Source organism: Magallana gigas, chromosome 9 (assembly GCF_963853765.1).
Source record: "Magallana gigas chromosome 9, xbMagGiga1.1, whole genome shotgun sequence".
Lineage (NCBI taxonomy): Eukaryota > Metazoa > Mollusca > Bivalvia > Ostreida > Ostreidae > Magallana > Magallana gigas.
This window is the reverse complement of record NC_088861.1, coordinates 10,180,291-10,191,107: the sequence shown is the minus strand read 5'-3', so window position 1 is coordinate 10,191,107 and position 10,817 is coordinate 10,180,291. Positions and strand designations below refer to the sequence as shown.

General features: G+C 34.7%; 1 protein-coding gene across 3 annotated transcripts in view; it reads right to left on the bottom strand.

Moving 5' to 3' along the window:
• Positions 1-400: 400 nt before the first annotated feature.
• Positions 401-10,817, bottom strand: part of LOC117692238 (putative leucine-rich repeat-containing protein DDB_G0290503) — a 1,014,555-nt gene continuing 1,004,138 nt past the window's right edge. For all 3 annotated transcript variants that reach the window (XM_066071030.1, XM_066071033.1, XM_066071031.1), the window contains 2 exons: positions 3,196-3,324; positions 401-825 (listed from right to left, as the gene is read on the bottom strand). In XM_066071030.1, coding sequence (XP_065927102.1) covers positions 416-825; positions 3,196-3,324 — 539 coding nt within the window. In that variant the 3' untranslated portion in view covers positions 401-415. The remainder of the gene's footprint in view (positions 826-3,195; positions 3,325-10,817) is intronic.

Genomic DNA, 10,817 nt, shown 5'->3' with positions numbered 1-10,817 from the left:
ATTTCAATGATAAAAAATTCACATGTATGCGTGGATTATAATAAAGATTGACAGGATAAGAAAGTGATTATTTTAAAAACTGCACGCATTTGTTAAAGATTGGGAACATGCATCATTAATGAAGTAATTCATATTTTTTGAAAGACGTGGTTTTCTTTACATTTCTTTTTCATTTGGCAACGCTAAAAAAAGAAATAAAAAAAAAAAGAATGGCGTAACGTCTTATATGAAATGACAGAGAAAAAGATAAAAAGCCATTGTTTTCGATGATAACATTAGAAATTATTAATTAAACACAAAACTGCATCCCGCAACGCTAAAAACAATGGTACGGCGCGTTGTGTCAGATTGTTACGTCAAAACATGAATTTGATAACAAGTTTTGTTTGCTTTATTAACGGTATAATTATCACATCTAGTTAAGTTTAAATCCAGAGAACGTTGTAATGGGAATAAAATTACTTTGGTAACCGGTACCAGCGGACCGTTTGACCCACACTCTGTCACCGGTCTGTAGATGTAAGATAACCAGGTTGGTTCCGGTCTGGTAAATGGAAATGCTGCTCCCACTACCATACCAAGCCATGGCCTTGACCTTACTGTATCCATTCATAACTATGTCTAAATAGATGTATTTTTGATTGGCAGACTGAACAGAGACATAGAACACATATGTCCCCGCTGTGGGCGCTGTAAAGATACCAGTACTAGGGTTGTAGCCTGTTCCTTCACTGTAGATTACTGCGGGGAACACTAGGGTGTCTCCTGTCCAACCATTGTTACTTGATGACATACCCGCTGTAAACGCATGGTGGTTACTCTTATCTACAATAAACAAATTGCTTTATATTCTGTTATGTTAACAATATTTGTTTAATACCGATTTTCTTTGATTTCGTTGTTAAGTTGATTCACAAAATTAAATGTTCATTAAAATGCAATATTCTAATAACACATTTTATATATTGATTTGTAAATCAAAATACGCATTCGGTATGCATCATTGAGGGTGTAATTTTCCATTAATTCAACGTAAATTGCTGCCCATAAATATCAATAAAATCACATTAGCTTTGCTGTCTTTAACTATCCTTTAGTTTGCAGAGTGAGTTCACGTTCAAATTCATTTTTTTATTATACCCACTGCTGAAAAGATTATAGAGAATGTTTCTAGTGTTTTTTAAATGTTTGATATTTTACGGAGAATTGTTTTCAAGTCTAATAAAACATCTAAACAAATAAAAAGGTTCGAGAAGTCTGGATAACTTAATTAATGCAGAACAGTTGGTAGATTATTGGCCATTGCTAAAGGAGTTTATAACCACCTATTTTATTAATGTATCTCACCTTTTAGGTAAGATACATTACCTTTAATTTTCTTTATTACCTTTAAGGTGGTATGGGACGCCTTCATGTTGTGACATAATATATATCAAAATAAACAAAAGAATGTGTGATTTTATAAATAGCTTATAAATAGGTTTGTTTCCAAAATCATCACCTAACAGCGTAGCCCGGTGGCTTAGAGGTTTTACTACGAATCCGTGAGTCATGAGTTTGAATCCTGCAAACGATTTTAATAATTTTACCTTTCCAAAAAAATCTCAAAACGTAATTTTAGGTTAAATATTGTGAATTTTGAGAATTTTAAAGTATTTTTATATTATATTTTTTAAGATTTCTTAAAATATTTTATGTATATTGAAAATTTCTGTTAAGTTCGGGAGAGTTATCTTTCCTGCGGTATTGTCAAAGTTATACAGCATCTTCATATATGGACACAAAATCAATTTCGCCGGATGTAACCAATGAATTTATTTCGCGGTAAAATCTTGGGAGCGTCATTTTAATAGCGTGGGTTCTCACTTTCTTTCAGGACGCCGATAGCTTAGCATTGAAAATTTTCAGATCTGTAAACCACCTCCACCCCTTCACCTTCCTTTTCCATGAACATGTATATAAAAAAGAAAAATCGTTGTACACGTAATTTTTCTTTTTTATATTATTAAGCATAGCGCTTTCAGACCACAAGAATTATGTTTTGCATAAATTATCTGATCAATCACATCATCGATTACATCAGTAATGGGAGTTATGAATTATTTTAGTTGTGAAATATTATGGCATAAAGAATCAAATACTCATAATTTTATGATTAATTTTATGAACTTATTAATTATTGTTATACATGTATAATCATCTATTGTCATTTTCCTGATTATTTCAAACCAAATTTGGTTAAATAATAAAGTCACAAAAGTGGCAGAGTGCAACATACCAATTTGTTATGTGATGTTTTACTGTACAAAGATGAAGGGCTCAGGTGGTTCAGTTTCGAGCAGATAGAGGTTAATTTTTTCATGAATATGCGTGGAGTAATGCTATATGCAGTAATGGTCTATTTCGAACATTATCACTTATGGATGAAATGCACATTAATAGAATAACAAAACTTTTTGCCCTTAGAAAAAACAAATATCCTATCGGCTATTTGTAATTTCCTACCTGAATGAAAGACTCCCCATTGGAATTCAAATTTAATAGGATTTGAACAAAACTTCGATAGGGTTTTGAAATCCGATAGGAAATCTTAATTGCTTATAGGAAAACTATCTGGCTGAATCAAATTTCTGCACGAATTATTTTTCTCCTATAGGAAATATAATTGCTATGGTGTTTTTATTGGATTTTCAATATCTATATTTATTTCTTCAACGGGAATTTTTTGTTTCCGATGGGAAATAAATTTATAAAGGTAAATATCTTACATGTATAGTAAATCACTCTGAAAACAAAAGTTGTAATATACTCTCTACACAATGGTCTTTTATTTTGGTATATATGGATTTTTACGAAAATGCATCTTAAGCGGGTGCAAAAATGCCACTTACGCATTGGCATGATTATCCGGCATAGTGTTTATACATTACAAAATCAATTCGTAGTATTATCAAAGACAAAAACACAGAAAAATAATGTAAATAAAGAAATAACAAGATTTGTTTAAAAGTAAATATAGTAAAACACGGTTATAGCGAACACGCTTATAATTAATTGACGCTTAGAGCAAAGTGGTTTTCATTCCCTGAAACTTTATTACTTGATGTAAATTTGACGGATATAACGAATTACGTTTATAACAAAGTCGCCCGCCCCTGGCACTTCGTTATAAGCGTGTTTTACTGTGTATCTCACCATCGGTTGATTTTGACAACTTTGTTTGAGCCGTTTCCAAAGACGCTAGAGCGGATGAGAACTTCTGCTGTGTATGTTCAGACAGTGTGAACTGTGTATCAAACTTTGCAACTGTTCTGTTGAGGTTTTCTGGAAACATAATAATTATACATTGTAATCTAATACATGATTTTGTATTGAAACATTAAAACATTCAAGTATAGATTTATTTACTATAACAAGTTTGTCTTTTATGTGATGTAAAATAAATGACCTATGATAATTTGTGAAACCAGAGGTTCCTACAACACTACATGTACATGCATTGTAAAAAGCACGAAGGAAAATCAGTTGTGTTGTTTTTTATTTTAAGCCCGATGATTCAATGACGACGCATTGATTTCGCTTCGCAGGAGGAACGAAACGAAAACAACCTTTGATTTTTTTTAATCAAGGCATTGACATTGGAATTGAAAATCTTTGGTGATTTAATTATTATATAAGTATCAACATTAAAATAAATAAAATAAAAACAATTGAAACAAAGAAAGAATTTTCAATTAACTTTGGCGGTCACCTTAAATAGCCATGAGATAAATTTTTAAAACATAGATGCATGTAAATACCTGTTATTTCTGTAAATACCTGTTATTTCTGTTTGGGAGTCCTGTAGATTCTGTACAAATGATTTAAGATTACCAAACTCCTTTGTTAAAGAATTTTTAACTTTCAAACTTTCAATTGATGTGTTCGAATGGCGTTCAAGTTCAGAGTATTTCTTGTCTCTCGATTCATTTTCAATTTCCGTGCGTTCCTTGAAATCCAACAAGGTGACCGAGAGGTATCGCACTTCTATTTTGATATCATCGAGAGCAGCGTTTGTTTTGTTAAACATTTCCTGTCTTTTGTCGTCTGATTCTTTTTGAATGACGTTCAGCTGTCCGTGCAGAGCACTAACGTTGTCACTAACGTTCTGAAATTTCGTTTCCAGCTCCATGCTCTTGGCCTGACTGATTAGGCTACTTTTCTTTAGCTGGCCATTTTCCTGCTGAAGAGAATTAACCTGAATGTTTAATGCATCAACCGTCCGCTGTAGTTCTGATATTTTTGTTTCACTTGCCGCAAAACTTTCTTTCAAAATGCTAATGTCATTTACCAAAGCATGGACATTCTTGACCAAAGCGAGGCGGATAACGGTCTCTTGGTTAATCATCTGTCGTAGGAAGCTTATTTCGTAACAATCCGGTGTTTTGTTTTCCTGTAATGTTGTTGTCTTGTTGTTGTTGTCAGTAAGACGCAAAGAATCTGCCTTCGCCCAAATAAAACCAACACATATCGCTGAAATAAAAACCAACCTCATTGTTCGGCTTTGTTATCTAGGTGCTGCAAACAGGCGAGAAGATTCTGACGTTTATAAGACGATGCCTCGTGCCGGCTTTTAGCTTTGAAATGCTTAAGTTCATCTTTAAAACCAAACTGTTTCATAAAAATAGTATAAAAACTCGAATGAACTGCCAAAGTACTTGGCGCTAAAACAATAACGTAAATGCTTTTTGTTAGAACAACTATTGCAAAAATGTATTCCATGACTGCTATTAACATTTTTGTTTTAATATGTGGATGCTTCTTATCAATAGAAGTATTAAAAATACACTTTGCTTGTTTTAACTGACGTTTAAGATAATCTGTTAATTCTCATACGTCTTTCAGGCGATGGTCGTCTGACGCAAACAATGTTAATGGTGCCTTTGTAATGGAATGTATGACGTAAAACGTCTACATTTTTGTTTCAGTTTAGGATACTTATTGTAGACGTGTCCGGGTTTTTTTTTGTCAGCGTTTGATGTTTTGCGTTTGTCTTAAAGGAAGCATTGATAATGCACATTTTCTACTTTTTTGTAGAACATTTCAACATTATAAACATACTTTTCAAGGAATTATATTAATATCTTCAAAGAAAAGAATCGCCTACTAAAAATACACGCAAATTAAGTTTTCATTCAATTCATCCCGGTTTGAAAATGAAATACATGTATTTATTATACTTTCATTGATAACACATTGTTTTATATACCATAAATTGCGCTTCGTTTATTCTATTTTGGTTATTATTGCATAGCAACTTACTCTTACTGCACAATATTAGTTTTGATGTGTATAGATTCATTTTAGTTGAGGAACAATTTGCACGACTGGTAAAGGTTACTTGTTGACATATTTGAGTTTTGAGAGAGACAAATTATCACTTATAAATACGTGCTATACATGATTTTTGGGAGTTGATTTTAATCAACTCATCTATGCAGTTACCCTGGCAAACCGGAAGTGAAACAGTGTTTTTACCTCAGCACAAATCATCGCCGTTGTCACGACTTAGTTCTTGAAAATAATTGATAAATTCGATGTAATATATGCTGAAGCATTGCCTTTCAAGAAACTTATTACTAATACCTTGAAAATAGTCAGATTTGAAATAATACGAACAATTTAGATATTGTTTGTAGTTGTATCTATTCCTACGCCAGAGTTCAATAAAGTCTTGTTCAACCCAACGCTCGGCTGTCTCCGTAAATCTACGACAAGCAGAGAGTCTCTCTTGCTTGTCGGAGATTAGCGACGACAGCTGAGCGTTGGGTTGAACGAGACTAGAGTTCAATATTGCTTGGATCCATACAATTTTTCAGAAATATTTCGATAACTTACATAGTTTGTTGGAATTAATTCTATCTTTACCTATCACAACATGATTCATATGGGATTTTATCAAAATTCTTGTCGGAAAAGTCTGAGAATTCATATAATTAATTTGTACGTAATTCAAATAAAGATAAGAAACTACTTTCCTTGCAAAAAAACATATCGTTGATTTTAAACTTCAGTACTTTGATTTAAGAATAAGGTTACCCAGAATCTAAATCTTATTAAAGGTCATTTAGTTTATTTTCTTTAAATGCTCAAATATTGCTTTTCTTCATTGGAAAAAGAGGATAATATGGCATTTGTAATCATTTTGATAATCCCTCTCTCTCCATCTCTCCCTCTCAATATTCCTGATATAAATCGAATTTACAGTTTGAAACATTTCAAATACATTGAATCGATCAATGACAGTAACAAGTATTAAGCAAATTAAGTATGTAATAATTTTTTTTAAAAATGCGCACTACCACGTTAGTCTATCAAATGATGCTTATAACTACTTAACTGCCGCCAAAACTTTTTAAACAAGTCTCGTATTAATATTTGTTCATTCCATTCTAGGTCATCTGGGTCACTCAGGTGACCCATTGCAATTGGTCGTCGTTCGTCGTCGTGCGTTGTGCATCGTCCGTTGTAAATTTTACACGTTTAATTTCTTCTAAAAACTACAATGCCAATTGTTACCATTTTTAGCAATAACCTCTTAATCTAAATTGTAAAATCTATTACTTTGCCACCCCAAGGCCTCAATGGCGGGATCAAATATGCTAAAAATAATAATAATAAATTTTTAAGCCCTCCACCAAAATTGTGAAAATCAGCGGTTATGGGTTCAAGCTTTAGGATGTGTTCATTGATAAAGAGTATTTAATCTTTAAATTATTCTTTTTTACTCTCAAAAATATTTGAGAAAAACTAAATTCATGTCATGTTATGATGTCCATGGGGTCATTTATCTAAATTGTGAAATACATTGCCCATAAATCAGAATGCATGATTATAATGTCAATGAACCCCTCGAGCTAAATTGTGGAATCAATGGACCGTGGGTCAGGGGTTCAAGCCCTATTGTGCACGTGGTGGCCAATATGGCCATAAAGTGAAACTGGTTAAATCATAGAAAATCTTTTCCTCTTCTCCTATATATATACAAAGAAAACGAAATGCATTGTTATTACGTCAATAACCCTTACGTCAGGGGTTCAGGGCTTAGACAATATAGCAATATACATGTAGTTCAAATATATATATTTCCCTCTTTACCTTCACAATCGTAGGAAATAATCAAAATGCATTGATATAATGTACATAATGCCCATTTCTCAGTTTGTGAATTTTACTGCCTATGGGGCAGGGTTAAAGCTTTTATAAAAAGTGTGTGGGGGGGGGGGTTGACAAAATAACCATTTAGTGAACATGTATTATTTGTCTTAGGTCATATAAAATAACTGTCTGTCCGATCGGTAACCTATTGCTGTCTGTCGTTTATCGTATATTATTTTTCATCTTAAAATTTTTTCAGTTTCTGTGTAATGTATGCTTGTAGCAATTAACTATTTAAAATTATGTTCGTTTTTGGTATATTTCTGTGTGAGCTGTGTGGTATAAGGGGTGGATCTGTGTGTTTTTAGGTCACGTGACATTGGGATATAAATAGTAATTGCGCGGGTTTTGTGGTCATTTTACCGCTCGTTAGGACGTGGTGAAGGAGTAATGGCTACCAGTAATGCAAGTTCGGATCCGGACATACATATGTCTGATGATGTTTTATTAGGCGAGGCTAGCGGTGAGCAACTTTCGAATGACGATGCTGTGTCTTTGTTTAATTGTTCTTTGCTAAAAGCTTAACAACAGCAAAACGAAGTTTTTGTTAGTTCCATTATGAAGCAGTTAAAATCTCAGCCAAGTGAAAACCGCGCGAACAGGTGCGAGGAACACGAGGAATCGGCAAAAGGCGGTCAGTTTGACTGCAAGCATAGGCGTCGGAACCGGGGGGTTGGGGGGGTTAGGGGGAGGCTTAGCCCCCCACTTTTTTTTGCAAAGTTAAACCTAACCATTAGGCACATACATGTAGCAGCATAATAGGGGCTTCAGCACCCCACTTTTACTCGCAGTGAACATAATTGATCTTAATTGACCTTAATTGAAAACATATTGAAATATTGAGAACTTGGAGTTATAGGAACCCCCCCCCCCCCCCCACGGAATAGGAATTTCATGATTTGGGAAGGAAAATTTTGGTAGGTAAGAAATTTTTTTGAAACTATAGGTATCCCCCCCCCCCCCCCCCCCCCCACGGATTAGGATTTTCATGGTTTTGGGATTTGGGTTTTGTCAAGATTTCTGAGGATTAGTCTAGCCCCCCCCCCCCTCCCCCCACTTTCAATTTGCTTCCGACGCCACTGTCAAACATGAAGGACACAGAATACAGCACCCATTTAATGCCGAGAGATTGGAGAGGTTGAGTGAATTGAAGATTTTGATAGCGCATAACTACTTGGGAAAAGCAGAAGCGATTATTGATAAGGAAATTGCTGAATTGCGTCAACGTAACAAAATTCTAAAAATAGCGGACAGACACGGGTGGGACACTGTGAACGAGTATTTAGACGATCCATTGGCCGACAATAACGACGATGCGATAAAGTTACGGGGTGCTGTTAATCGCACTGTCTGCAAGCGAAATTATCGTGGAAAACCATATTCTTACACTGGTCAGGCTCGCAGACAAAATGCATTTTCTGCCAATGACTTTTTTCGTGACTTCAGCCAAACGTTTGCTCCAGGAAGTTCAAAACCACTAAACCAAGCGATTATGCATCAGGACAGCAAGTATTCTATGACCGAAAGTGCTTCTTTTGTCGACAGAGCGGACACAACGTCAGGGATTGCCCCTTCTCCAGAGGACAACAAGTGCCAGCGCCTAACGTTAACCCCGCGGTCGCATCGACCTCAACATGCTCAAGTAGCAAGCAGTAGAGGAGATCAAGTTGAGTATAGTGATAATGTTTGTGTAAGCAATTCTTATGAATATGAGCTTAATGCAGATACAATTATTTCTGTAAAATCTCGATTAAAAAGCTGTGTATATTTTGGAAAGACACGTCCGCTAATGTGTTTGTGAAAAATACAATAGAGTTCGGTTATGTAATACCATTCATTCAATCGCCTCAAAAAGCGGTCTTAAAAAATAACAGGTCAGCTCTTATTCATAGTGATTTTATTTATACAGCTATTGATGATCTTTTGTCCTCTGGTTGCATTCATGAAGTATTTGAAGATAGTATATACGATGTTATTCCACTTACTGTTTCAGTTAATGCTACAGGTAAGAAAAGGTTGGTGTTAGATTTACGACATGTCAATCAATTTGTTGAGAAGCAAAAAGTTAAGTTCGAGGGGATGAATGAAGCATTCCAATATGCAAAGAAAAATAAGTACATGATAAAGTGTGATTTAAAATCCGGATATCATCATATATTTGGGGTTTGAAAATCGTGGAAATAAGGTGAAAAAACAAGGTTTTTTGAATTTAAAGTTTTACCATTTGGGCTGTCGTCAGCAGGTTATGTTTTTACAAAAATAGTTGGAGTGTTAGTGAAGTACTGGAGATCATGTGGCATACCAGTGATAATGTATTTGGATGATGGTTGGGTGTGTGGTGATTTTAAAACATGCAAGTCTGCATCAGACTTAGGTAGCAAGGGACAGTTTCGAATAAAGTACCCGACAATTGAGAGTTGCTGTACTTGAAGGCTTATGAGTGTTGCTAAAATTCATGAAATAATTTTTAATGATTATCATTAGTTAGAGGGGTGTCTCTTGTTGAAATTGATATGCAATATGTAGGCCCCTTATGTTTGGTACATGTGAATCAGAAGTAAAATGCGAAACCTGCGGCTATGACTGTTGTGTTGACTTTACACAGTGAAATTGCAAGTTACAGACGGGAGGTAAAATAACACGAAAAGTAGGTGGATGGGACATTGTAAACTATACACCGGTAAGTTTTTTACATGTGATAGTGCAACATGCACGCGGTACAGAAGGTCAACCCTCTGCAGGGAATTAGCTGGGGGAGGTCTAAAAAGCTGAAAAATCATGAAAATATGAAAAATCTCATAAAACCCAGTATGTAGAGAATTTTACAGGTTTTGACAAGTAACTTTCTTCAGAAATTGGTAATTGGCCTTATAAAGAGTAAATAAAAGGTATTTGTGATGAAAGGGAACAGAGGAAATTCTAGTTACAGAGTTCCGAAGACATGCGTCCCTTGGCTACAGTGAATTGTATCAAAAAAACTGCCCCTGCCACCTTAATAGAAGAAATTTTACAAAAATCAGGTTCTGTTCTAAATACTGAAAAGTCAGTTCTTGAACCTACAAAAAGCATCGTGTGGTTAGAATTTCTTTGGAATATGGAAAATGGTACGTTGGAGGTTCCTGTTGAAAAATTAAGGATATCAAAGATATTTTGACAAATATATTGGATAACAAAAGTAGCATATCTGCGAGAAGGTTGTCTTCCATAGTAGGTAAGATTATTGCATTAAAACCATCCTTTGGAAATAGCACAAACTTTCTTTCTTTCTTTCTTTTCTTCCTTTCTTTCCAACTATGTTCAGAAACAGAGATATTGTTCAAAATAAGAATATTTTTAGTAACTTTGTGTTTTGAACTTCCTGTTACATGTACTGTATTGCAAATAAAGACAATTTTTTTTTATAACATATATGCACATGTTTTAGTTTTTCGATTTAGAGGGGTAGGCTAAGTTTTTCGTCTTCTTCGATCTTCTGCTTTTGTTGCTGTGTTCGCAGCTTTTTGAAGGGACTGGGATATGCGCGGGGCGTGGAAAACATATACAGAGAAAATATCGGGATTCAGCTTTTGTCGACATTTCGGTCCGCAGCCCTGCTTGTGTTGTTTAGAAGATGAGCGGTT